Source organism: Papio anubis, chromosome 9, assembly GCF_008728515.1.
Source record: "Papio anubis isolate 15944 chromosome 9, Panubis1.0, whole genome shotgun sequence".
Lineage (NCBI taxonomy): Eukaryota > Metazoa > Chordata > Mammalia > Primates > Cercopithecidae > Papio > Papio anubis.
Genome location: NC_044984.1, coordinates 12,855,779 through 12,868,768, shown reverse-complemented (window position 1 = coordinate 12,868,768; position 12,990 = coordinate 12,855,779). Strand labels below are relative to the sequence as shown.

General features: G+C 44.3%; 1 protein-coding gene across 1 annotated transcript; it reads left to right on the top strand.

The window, feature by feature from the left end:
- Positions 1–3,566: 3,566 nt before the first annotated feature.
- LOC110740652 (putative uncharacterized protein encoded by LINC01559) lies at positions 3,567–12,043 on the top strand. The gene is given in 2 exon segments (XM_021922064.2): positions 3,567–7,766; positions 10,524–12,043. Coding segments are annotated over 2 exon segments (417 nt in total). The 5' UTR covers positions 3,567–7,584; the 3' UTR covers positions 10,759–12,043.
- The last annotated feature ends 947 nt before the right edge of the window (positions 12,044–12,990 follow it).

Here is a 12,990-nt window from a genome sequence, read left to right as displayed (position 1 = left end):
CGAGTGGCTTCTTGAATTTTGTACCCTAGAAGCCTCTCTTCCCTTACCGTAGTGTAAACACCCAACAGGTTTGTCCTGCTCACTGCACAGACAAAACCAATTCACTGTGACTGTGTTATTGCAATACAGAAAGAGTGTCATTAACACACGGCCACCAAGTGGAAGGACTGGAGTTATCACTCAAATCAGCCTCCCTGAGAACTGAGAGGCCAGCATTTTTATGGATAATCCGGTGGGCAGGGGTATGGGGAATGGGTGCTGCAACTGGTTGGGGATGAAGTCATAGGGGTGTGGAAAATGGTTCTCATGTACTGAGTTTGCCTCTGGGTGGAGCCCCAGGATGAGATGAGTCATGAGTCATGGGTCCAGGAGAGCCCAGTCAGTTGCCAGAATGCAAAGGTCTGAAACATATCTCAAAAGACTCATCTTAGGTTCTACAATAGCAGTGTTATCTATAGAAGCAATTGGGGAAGTCACACATCTTGTGACCTCTGGCCACATAGCTCCTGAGAGGTAAGTGATTACTGAAACTATGCTTACATTTTAGCAGAATTCAGGCCCTAATCTCATGGTCATTCATTAGTTTTTGGTCCCTGAGCAAGGAGGGAGTTGGTTTTAGGGAAGAATTTTTATCATCCTTGCCTTCAAGTTAAATTATAAACTAAATTTATCCCATGGTTGGCTTGCCTACGCCCAAAAATAAGTGAGGACAGCCAGCCTGTGAGGCTAGAAGCAAGATGGAGTCGACCAGGTCAGATTTCTCTCACTATCATAATCTTTGCAAAGGCAGTTTCACTAGTCCCAGTCCTGTTTCAAAATTTCCCTTTTTAGTGAGCTAGGGATACAGAGCGTAAAAGAAATATACACTCTTCTGACCCCAAACTCACTAAGCCAAAAGGAAAAGTTAAGCTTGGAAACTGAGTCATGCATAAAAAACAGCCTTTCTATGTGTTCCTAAACAGATCTCTCCCCACCATGTACATTAACAGCTTATCTTCCTGAGTATGGGACAAAAGCAGAGTAGAAATCATCCCTCCGCCCACCCCAAGGCAACACATATTTGACTTCTCCCTCTACTCTACGTTTATCTTATGTGAGGGGCAGGTTTACTGACAGCAAGATGAATACATAATGGACTGTTCCTCTACCCCTCCTTTCACATGCATCATGTGGACTCAGGGAGTACTAATCAAAGCCTCAAAAGAATGTAGCCGCCGTCCTATTTGTGTACCCTGCCCTTTTTTTTCCTCTTTCCTCTTTTCCCTCCTGCTCCCTTTTTCCACTTTAAATACAGAAACCCTCAAAACCTGCTTTGAAAAAAGTGTGGGCCACAGATCCTACTGTGGCTGGCGTCTCTTTTGCCTGAGCACATCCTCAACCTTGGCAAAATAAACCTCGAAATTGAGACCTGTCTTAGATACTTTTCTGATTTATAAGCGGCTGCCTGGGGAAGCAGGCAGCTCCTGGCCTCTGACTCTGAAGGTCATGTAGACTCCATAGATTTTCTCACTGGGTTTATAGAGGAGAAGTTATCCCTGGTATAGCTATGCTTCAAGAGAGTAATAAATGTGGCATTTTAAAACTCTGCTGAAATGTTTCTGTTTCTACCATGCATGGTATTCTTTATGTGCCAGGAATTTGCTAGATATGGGGAAGGCAGCAGGGAACAACAGTCTCTCCCCTCATGAAGCTTGAATCTCTTCATTTTGAGACTCTGTAATTCGATACAGAAAGTCCCTAACCTAAATGAGTTGTAGGCTGAAACAAAGCTTCTGACTTTAGGCAACTGTTTAATATCTGCTTTTTAATCTCATTTTGTCCAATTTGACAGGCTTTGATGTGCGGACCATCAGCAGGATTGCAAAGCATTAACAGATGGAGAGGAAGGACAGGAGTGGACAGAGCTTCCCTCCCAGATGGAGGGATTGATTGATATTAACCACACGGAGTTATAGGGCAGTAGGTCACCATGAGATGACAACCTAGAGCTTTGGCAGCAGGTCGACTTTGGTGTAAGTCCTGGCTCTGCCTCTTAACTGTTTCCATAAGATTTAGTTTTCTCATTTGTAACCTGGGCACAAGACTACATGCCACCCAAGGTAGTTGTGACGGTCAAATCACAGGTGTACAGGCAAATCACAGAAGAAAGCATTGAGCACAGCTATGGCCATGGTAGGTGGTGAATGGACCATAGCTGCTATCATTATTACACCAAATCCCCTTAGGGTTGCAAAGCACCCTTTCACAATTGATATCCTGATATCATTGAGGAGCAAAGAACTCGTGTATTTGTCCATGATTATGCACAGTTAGGTGGTAAAATAATTGGAAGGACCTTGAAGATAAGTGCAACTCTTAAATCTCTGATATTTTTCTCAAGTACCTCCTTCTAGGGTCTAAGCAGAACAGGGAGCTCAATAAACACTTGCGAATTTAAATTCAGTTCAAAGAGTATTCATAGACCCCAAGCCTGTGCACTGAGCTATTGGGGCAGAGGGCTGGGAGTTCTCTGGACCCAAAGAGAACTGTATTGCTCTCTAGTTCTCTTTGGGTCCAAAAGAATTAGACTGTGAACAACTAACAGTCCCTCATAGAATAATAAAATACATGTCAATAGAGAGCCATGAAATGAGCTGTGAAAACAATCGCCAATTTTCTAATCCACCAGTTAAACACACACTACAGTAGTAGTAGCTTATTGAATGTGTATGATGTACCAGGCACTGTGTGCTAGAAAATGGGCTTTCAAAAATAAACATTGATGTCATATATTACTTCACAGAACAGCAAGAGAGACAAATAAATCATATAAGTCTAGTATAAATAGGTGCAGTGAGAGAAATACATACAGGGCACATGAGTAAGAGGAATGAGTTAGGAAGACTTCATACATGAAGTTTAAAAGATAAGTAGGAGTTTCACAGATGAAGAGGGGAGGGGCACAGTGGGCAGACATAGCTGCATGTGCTAAGTGAGGGGTGCGCCCAACAGCTTGGACCTGTGGAAGAGGGACAGGCAGATCACTATGGCTCCAGCTCAGTCTGAAAAGCAGAGAATGGTGGAATATGAGGTGGAGATGGACTGAGGATGGAGATCATGGGCGCCCTATCGTGCCATGCTTAGGAACTTATGCTTTATCCTGTGAGCAGTAGAGATCACTGAAGGGCTTTAAGGAGTGACAATCACATTTACCTTTTAAAAAGACATGGAGGATGATTTGGACATGGGAGAGGAGATGAACTAGAGATGGAGAGACCAGGTTTCTGACTCTCCTGGAGCTATTGCCATGGTGACGGTAAGAGCTTGAACTAAGGAAATCGTAAAGAAGGAAGGAAGCAAGAGAGGAAGGGAGGAGGGCGAGAGGGAAGGGAAAGAAAGGCAAGGCAAGGAAGAAGAAAGAAAGGGAAGTAAGAAGAAATAGAGAAAGGAAAGGAAAGGAAAGGAAAGGAAAGGAAAGGAAAGGAAAGGGAAGGGAAGGGAAGGGAAGGGAAGGGAAGGGAAGGGAAGGGAAAATAAGGGAAGGGAAGGGGAAGAAGGGAAGGGAAAGGAAGAGAGGGAATTAAGAGATGTTTGAAAGTTGGGATTCCAAGGGCTCAGTGACTGATAGGATGTGGGCAGTGGGAAACTTGAGAATGATCTTTATTGAAGGTGTGAAAGAGGGCCACAGATGAGCTAACATGGATTATAGAAGGCAGTGGAGCAGAGAAGGAGAAAACAGCTGTGGGGCAAAGAAGCATATGTGTTGTATGGAGGGTGAGAAGACCTGGGAGAGAGCTGTGTAGGTGTTTGGGATGAATGCTGTCTCCATCATGGGTGCATAACTGCCCCAGGACCTGTTTTGTGCAGTCACATGAGTATGGGCACCTGTAAGAGCTTATCTTGGGTACAGGCAGAGCACAGTCACACTGGGTGTGCATGGTTCTCTTCCCTCTCTCTGTCACGCTTTCTAAAGACTCTCATAAGAGCCCACTGTTGGCAGAGCCACATTCAGAAGTCAAACTTGGTAATTGATACTGTAATCCCCTGGATTCCCTCATTAGCAGCTGCTAATGGCTGGTGTGTTAACCATTCAATTAGGACTCTAATAAGCCCATTGTAAACTGCATCCATTCGAAGGGAACAGAAGAGCTGGGAGAGAAGACTGAAGCTGGCAGTGAAGATGCCTGACAACACCAGAGACCTCCCACTATCTTTGACTGGGGTGCCCTAGGTCTGGATTAAGCCAGAAGGCCTCTCCAGAAGGCCAGCCCAGTGGCCAGATACTGGACTTCAGAGAGAAAAAAAGTGGGCCTGGGATGGCCTCCAGCCAAAAATCTGGATACTTTCTCTGTTGCAAAAAGAGGCTCCCTAGGTCTGGACATCCTGTAGTGACTTACTCTCTCCAAAACCTGTACCTGTAAATTCTGTTTTTACCTCTACCCCACCCAGCAACCCAAACTCAAAGGAATATTCAGAGCATCTGATTCAGAGAGATTGCTAGCTCAGCCACCTCCTCCAGCATCTGCCCCAAAGTCCTGGCCCATTTCCACCTCTCCACCACCTTTTCCCTCCAAGACATTCTTTTTGGAGAAGGGACGGTTTGAGATGTGGACCTTGCAGAGCTATTTAGTGGGGTGAGGGTGTTGCCAATGCTCACCTTACACAATTCAAGAACCCCGGGAAAAGCTCTACATGTGGCCCCCTTCTTGTGGTTTATGGCTCTATCTCCAGAGAGATCTGACTTATTAGAACCAAATTCCTCACCAGCAAAACTGGGATATCACTGGTAGCAGGCATCCCTCACTAGAGGCCAGCATATATTTTCCAGGACTCACTGGAATAGAAGTAACTGCAAAGACTCTTAACCAGCCCCTTAGTTGGTCAGTGGAAATGCAGGGAGGTGGGATTTACTCAAAAAATTGGTTCTGCATCAACCTCAAGACCAGCTGGCTGCTCTATGTGTCACGTTATTTCTTTTATCCTTTATTGTTTTAATTCTCACTTCTGAAAAAATAATCAGATAACATATATACAAATGTTCCATAAAGCATAAAATATCCTATCTCTTATCTACCTGCCTTTTCAGGTCCTGCCCCCAGAAACCCCCCACAAGCCTTGGAGCCTCCAGTCTCACATACAGACCTTGATCTGACCTTGGGATCCACATTGCAAAGCCAAACCCATTTTCACACACACACACACACACACACACACACACACACACACACAACCAAAAGCCAAAAAAACAGAAACCAGGGAACTTAGCCATACCACCTGCTGCTCTCCACATCTTTTCAAACCCTGCCTGTCTTCTCACCTCCATTGTCTTCTATACCTAGTGGGAGGCAGCTTCTCCGGGGTGCTCTGTCAGACTCCGTCAGCATGATGCTTTAACTAGGCAATTTCTCATGCTCCCTAGGCCTAGATAATGTAGCCAGCATTCCTACCTGCTGGGCCAGGGTCAGGAAACAAACTGAAGACACTGTGGAAGGCTTTTCTGAGATCACCTAGAAGCCAAGGCAAAGAATCAACAGAGAAACTGGCTGACTCCAGTATTGACTGTGAGGAGCAGAAAGAACAGTGAACTAAGAACTCCAACTAGTCCTGCCAGTCAGCTTTGGTTAAATCCTGTCTCCCCTCCGGAGTCATCTACAAAGGGAGAAGATTGTTCTGATCATCATTTTTTGAGCACCACCAGAAGGACCCCCGGGCCTTTTCTGACAGCCCCAGGATTTCAGGCCTGCCTCTTACCTTCCTATCTGTGGACAGAAATAGCCTGTAGGGAGGGTTAAGTCTGGGAACACACCCTACAGAGTCTCATACCTGTTTTGCCTCACAAACCAGGTTAAATTAGAAATGATGCATAATCAGACTGTTTTATCCTACTCAGGAAGCTAGCAGAGAGAATTTGGCAAAAGCTGTTAGGAGGTCATAGGAGAGAGAACCATGTTACCATTGTTCTGAGAGTCCCCAAGAGAAGCTGATGTGTTCTAGAGTTAGTTGTAACTATGCAAATGTGGTAGGCTGATTTCTAAGCAGGCTCCCATGCTGTTCACACTCTGATGTCATTCCTATGATTATGTTATATTGCATGTCAAAAGGGATTTGCAGATGTAATTAAGGTTACTAATCAGTTGACTTTGCAATAGGGAGATTGTCCAAATGGGTGTAACCTAACAAGCTAGGGAGCTTTCTTTAGCTAGTGGCAGAAGGAGAAGTGAGAGATAAATAAAATATGAGAGGGATTTGATGAGAAAGAGGTTCTCTGGTAGCATGGAGGGAGTTATATGGAATGACCTCAAGAGAGCAGTTTCCAGAAGCCAGGAGTGACCAAGAGTCAATAACCAGCAAAAAAACAGGAATTGCAGTCCTACAACCACAAGGAACTGAACTGAGATCTGCTAACAACCTGAATGAGCTTGGAAGTGGATTCTTCCCAGAGCCTCCAGACTACAGCCTAGCTCAGCCAACACCTTGATTTCAGCCCTGTGAGACCCTGAGCAGAGAACCCAGCATGAGCCCACCCAGACTACAGACCTCTGAGATCATCATAAGTAGGTGTTGTTTTAGCCATGATGTTTGTGGTAATTGTTAGGCTCCCTAAGTGTGACTAAATTATTGCCAGGCCATTATGAACTCTGTGACCAACATGTTCACCTCCAAAAGTGAACTCTGTGACTGGCACTTATACCTCCAGATAGCTCCCTGGAACAAAGAGGCCCAAAGCAACAAAAGAAAGACCGCAAAGAAGAAAAACAGCAAGTTCCTGTTCCAGCCAGTTAACCAACGCTCCAAATCGATAATGACCAACCCCAGCTGTAACCTTCTGTAACTTTCCACTTGCTACCCCAGCCTATAAACCCCTGTCTGCCTCATTCCTCAATGCTGCCTCTCTTTTCGGATTCAGCCTGCTCACACCCGAGTGAATAAACAAGCCTTGTTGCTCACACTTAGCCTGCTTGGGTTGTCTCCTCAATTAAACATGTGCTTAATAGTAATTTGTTGCACGGAAATCAAAATGTTAATATAACAAGTAACTCTGACCCTTCTGCCATTCTGCCTTCGCTGGGCATCTTGGATCTGCAGCTGGTTTAAGGGCTGGTATCTCAAAAGAGGAAATCCGGTTGTGATGGTTAATCTTTTATGTCAACTTGACTAGGCTAAGGGTTGCCCAGGTAGCTGGTAAAACATTATTTCTGGGTGTGACTGTGAGGGTGTTTCCAAAAGAGATTAGCATTTGAATCAATGTGCTTAGTAAAGATCATCCTCACCAATGTGGGTGGGCCTCATTCAATCCATTGCAGACTTTAATAGAACTAAAAGGAAGAGGAAGGGCAAATTTGTTGGCTGCTTCAGCTAGGATATCCATCTTTCTCCTGACCTTGGACATCAGAACTCCTGATTCTCAAGCTTTTGGGTTTGGACTGGAGACACCAGCTTTCCTGGGCCTCCAGCTTACAGATGACATATCATGGAACTTCTTAGCCTCCAAATTCATGTGAGCCAATCCTTTATTTTTTGTATATTATGGTATATTCATTGTATTATATCTATCTAATCTCCTATTGGTTCTGTTTCTCCAGAGAACTCTAATATACCAGTACAATGGAAAGATTCCCAAATTCAAAAGCCAGGAGGCTGGGTTCCTGTTCCCACCCTGCCATTTACCCTCTGTGTGGTCCTGATGAAGACACTTCATGCTCCACTATTTACTTGCCTCTGAAATGAAGGGCTGACCCAGATCAGTTGTTCTCTGACCTGCTTCGAGGGACTCAGAGGCTGTGGAGGTAAGTGGAAAACAGGCCAGGTTCCAGGCTCACACTTCAAAGAGACAAGTTCTGCGTTGGACTGTTTCACACACAGGGTTTCTGAGTTTTAGATTTCATTAGAAGTGTTTCTGTTGCCAAATGAAATTTGAAAACCACTGAACTGGGTGATTATTAGGACCCATTCCAGCTCTCACATTCTTCTAGCCTGAAGATCAAGTTCAGCAGTGCAGCAGCTAGAGCCGTGGAAAGAGGTGGTATGAATTTGGGCTTGGGTTAGTGGACCGGGTAGCCAAATCAGAGATCCCTTTCTCATTCAAGTCATCTATTGGTACCTCTTTGCTCTGGAAGTCTGAACTTCTGCGAGATAAAGGTTTAAACCTGACAGACTTCAGGTGTCATATGTTGACATTGGGTAAATAAATAAATAAATCTCTTAAATTCCCAGTGCTGCAGGTTCCTAGCTATAAAATGATGACATCACCTACTTTGCCCAGTTGTTGTATATATCAATTAACGTGGTCTAAACTGTGCCAATGGGAAGACCCAAAATGTAATGCCTTGAGCAGAGTAGAAAGGTTTTTTCTTTCATGTAAATAATCTACAACAGGCCAGGTAGTGGCCTTCTACTCCAAGCATTCTTCAAGGAACCCAGGAGATGCTGGTTCTATTATTTTCAGCACGTTGCTCGCAAGGTTACTGCAAGGTTGGTATTCCAGCCAAACAGGAAGGTGGCATGGAGGTGGGGTGGTATGGAGGAGCCTATGAGCCAAGTTTCACGGTCAGGTCTGGAAGTGACTCACATCACTTCCACTCACATTCTATTGGTGAGAGCTTAGCCATACAACCACACCAAGTTTCAAAAGGAGCCAGAAACCAGTCCCTGGCTGGATAACTCCCTCCCAGTTAAAATTCTATTACTTGGGTGTGCTGAAAAGTCTAGAGTGGTTGGTTTCCACCATATTATAGATAGAAAAGTGCTTAACACCTAGGAGCCTGGGGCTCAGCATCTCCACATAGGCCCGGCTCTGCTGGATTAAGTGTTTCCATGCGGGCATGTGTGGAGGTGGCCAGCACTATTCCATATCCTTATTTCAGGATTTTTAACAGCTGCTTTCAATCTACTTCTCCTAAATGACTCTCTTTGGCTACTCCTCCCTTTCCTAGAGTGAATATATCCATCAGCTGATGCCCTTCTCAGGCCTCAGTCTCCCCTGGTTTGCAGACTGTGGCCCTCCCTGGGCTCTCTGGAATCTAGCCATTTGAATCCTGTCAGCCCTGTTCTCCATCACCAAAGGACTCCGGTGAAACTGTGCCAAGCAGGCTGTCAGCCACAGGCAAGCTTTCTGAAAAAGACGTGCCAACTGCAGCCACAGAAAGTCCATTCCCTTGAATAACTTTGTTAATATTTGAAAATGAGTTCCCTTGCTCCTGATCGTGCTACTGGGTATTTGGATATAAGAGCAAGGATGAGGGCAATAGAAAATTAAAATCATGTTCTACTCATACAAACTGCACAGATATGGAAGGGTAGGTCCTATTACCTATAATCCTGGGATTTTTAGACTCTCACTTTCATTGGACCAGAGTTGCCTTAGGGATAGTAAAAAAACAAAATGCCAGGTATTGTTTTCATCAAGCAACTACTGATAGTGCACATTTAAATCAAAATTCTTCTAATCCCAAACCCAGCAAACAGATGCTGTGAGCTTAGTTCTGCCCCTCTGGCTTCAGATTTTACCCCACTGGATGTGACCAATTCTGAGATGACAAGAAGCTTCCAGCTTCCACATGGTTGCAATTTGGCTGTAGAACCGGCATGAAAGCACGTCACTATGTCAGCAGCTGGGCCACCAGATGAATAACCTATGAACAACAGCTTTGGACTAAAATATGAAGGGGTTGTTTTCCTTCGATCTCCCCCTACCCTCCTCAGAACCTGCTACAGGGAAAGATTTATAGACTTGAAAGCATCAATGACTGATTACACCCATATGATTGCTCTTGCAGTTTCTGGTATTTTAACAAACTGTCTTATAAAGAGGTAAACATAAAAAATCAATGGGAAAACTTTTGGCATGGGTGAGACATTTAGGGAAAGAAGTCATTTCGGCCTCCTCCAACACACACATGCACACACACATACAGCCTGTATCACACAATGGAAGTGAGGACCCACTCTATCTAGGCTCAGGACTGGCTCCATGGGACAGATGGGTGGGACAAGTCATCCTGCTGCAGTCAGGTAGCAGGGAGCACTGAGGAGACTAAGATGACAGAGACAAAATAACCAGAGAAAAGATACAGGAGCTGGGGGGAGAGGGTTGAGGTTTGATGAAGCTCTCTGTTCCCAGTAGGGGAGAGTTGGAAGCCACAGATGTAGTTACAGACCCTTGTTTTCCAGATGAGGAAACTGACCCCAGTAGTGGTCCATGGAGCCAGTGGCCTATGTCAGCTGGGCTCTTACTGTCACGTGAGAGGTGCCACCTTCAAATGTCTGAGATCCACTGACCTTCTTTGAATAATAGCAACTGAAGTAAAAAAAAAACACCATGAAAATCCCGTGCCTCTCTAGTGCCATTTTCATATTGATTTTCCATCTTCCTCCACGCAGTCAAAGGGCAACGTTTTCTCTGTAACATCCCACTCTTGCCTGATGCAAATAAAATGTGCTGCTCTTGCCCTTTTCTCCTTCTCCCCTTAGTATTCTTAATTTTCCCCTAGATACTCAAGTAGCGCCCAGGTCTCAGGAATGTATAATCTCTTGCTTATCTCTAGCAACAGATTTGGGAATGAGGAATCGTTCCCTGGAAGAGTCAGAGCGCTCTTAGACACATTCTGCTGGGTTGCTCGAGCTCTTCCCCTGGGAAATCCACTAAAACTAGAGGAAAGAATTGCTGAGAAGATTCAGAGGCTGAAGAGTGGACAAAGGGCTTTAATTGAAAAAAAGAAGCAGAAAATTAAGGAAGAGGTGAGGCATCAGTGCCAGCAGACGATATGTGACATGTGCTAGCCACATGGATCACACTAAATTTCTGTCATTTATATAGATAAAAAAGAATTTCCAAAGAGCTCCTCCATAATTCAGCATCAGCCAGCTTTAAATCACCACCTTTCTTTACCTTTGCAAGGAGCTTTTATCTAGCTAGCTTTCATTTCAGAGTGAATCCTCTCCAATTCAGGTGAGGAGTCTCAATCCTGTTCTGCAGCTGAAGCACTCATGCTCAAAAGGGCTAAGAGTTTGTTCTCTTGCATCCAAGTACCTCGCTTTTCCAAATCTTGTGCTCATTTTACCTACACATTTTGATTTTTCTGGGATGATGACAAGTTAGACGTGCAGACTCCTCAGGCTCATTCATAATCTGCGTAGACAATACAGGTCATGCAAATTTAAGAAAAGGCTAAAAGGTGCCCTTTTGCACCCAACATGTTTGATAATGCCCCGGTAAAACGGAACATCAGTTTCACAGCCTCGCTCTGTAGGTTTCCTTGGAATTGCAAAAGCACAGGACTCTGCCACATATTTATTTCTCTATGGCAATCAGGATATAGAGGAGCAGACTGAAAGGAGAAAGGAATTTTAAAAGCCATGGAAAGCTGCCCTAAATGTGGTTGGATATAGAGAGGAGAGTGCTGAAGGCAAACAGCTGTGCCCTCTTTGCCTTTTTAATGAGGAAGGGGATTTAAGCCAAAAGAACACACGTAAACATAGATTTCTTAAAGTTCTCACTGTAATTATGTAGCCTTGGGAGACGAGGAATTGTTAAGTAGATGCTGGCTTAAACAAACGATAAATGCTTGAGGTGATGGGTACCCAATTTACCCTGATGTGATTATTACATATAGTGTTCCTGTATCAAAATATCCCATGTAACCCATAGATACACACACCTACTATGTATCCAAAACAACTAAACTTTTTTTTAAATGGGCATTTTCCCAAAAGGACTTTGTTTCAGTTTATTTTCCCCCTTAGGAAAAAGGAAACAGAAATCATATTAATACTGCCTTTAAGACTCAGAGAATGAGTATGTTTTGACTTAAAATATAGCAAGAATAAGAGGCAGTCCTGACAAGAGTGAGCAAAACCTAGCCAGAGACATCTTTTTATTTATCCTATTAAACACTATTTTCTTAAATAAGATAAATAATTGGGTCAATACTAATAATGAGACTCTGACCTTAAACTCTAGTCTGAAGATTAAACAAAAAAAAAAAAGTAAAAAGATTCTCATTTTGTTGAGAGCCTCTGCTCCTGATTGGTTTGGGGGAAAAAGGTGACAGGACTGGAAACCCCCTTCAGAAAGCTGCACTCCTTCATGCAGTTAGGCGGCCACGCAACACGTCTTTGTTTTGTTGCTCCTTTCAGGATCAACTCAACTCTCATCATTTTCCCTATAAACCAAAAAATGAGACTCCTGAATTGTCAATATGCTCTAATAGTGGAACCAAAGGTAGGAGATTAGGAGGTAGGTGGGTGATTATGGCTGGTTTTCCTTATATTTCCAACACCCAAGTGATTAGGCTGCTTCCCCTCTTCTGCTCTGAGGTTTAAAATATTCAGTGTAATTTAAACATCAGTGGGATAGAGAGGATTTCTGAGGCTAATCTGAGAGCCACCTGCACCCTCGCAAAGGCACCCACATGGACTTTTGCCTCCCCTCCTACCCTCTGGCCTCAGGAGTTCCCTGGGCTCTCTCAGTAGGGGAGGGAGACAGGGAGCTTCTTTAGGTTCCTGGTGAGGGTCTCTGAAGACAATTCCTTAGGCATGGATAATTCCCAGACATTTGCTAAAGAGCAGCATCCTCCAAAGCTTTAATTGGGATCACAGGAAAATGATGCTTCCACCTCAGGTTCAAACACAGTTTTATCTCACACTGCAAGCTCCCTGGCATGGTCAAAGTCCTCAATGCCTTTCCTAGTGGTTTCCAACATCAAGGACATACTTTTTCCTCCTCCTAGCTCTCTCCCTAGGCCAAGTCCTTCCTTAGACTGAATTGTCTCAGCAGAACTCCCCCTTAAGCTTGGCTTCTGAGGCAGAAAATCTACTTTCTGAAAGGGTGTGGGGACCGTCAGAGCATGAACTGGACTCAAGCTCCCAATTACAGAGCAGACATGGGGCTCTGCCTGCACCAGGCCACCCCCGGATTCCTACAGCTCCAGGACTCTCTTCCAGCATCTAGATGCAGCTACTCTCATTCCAGCTTTGTGTCCCGTTTGATGCAAAATCTTTTTTCCTTCCTTT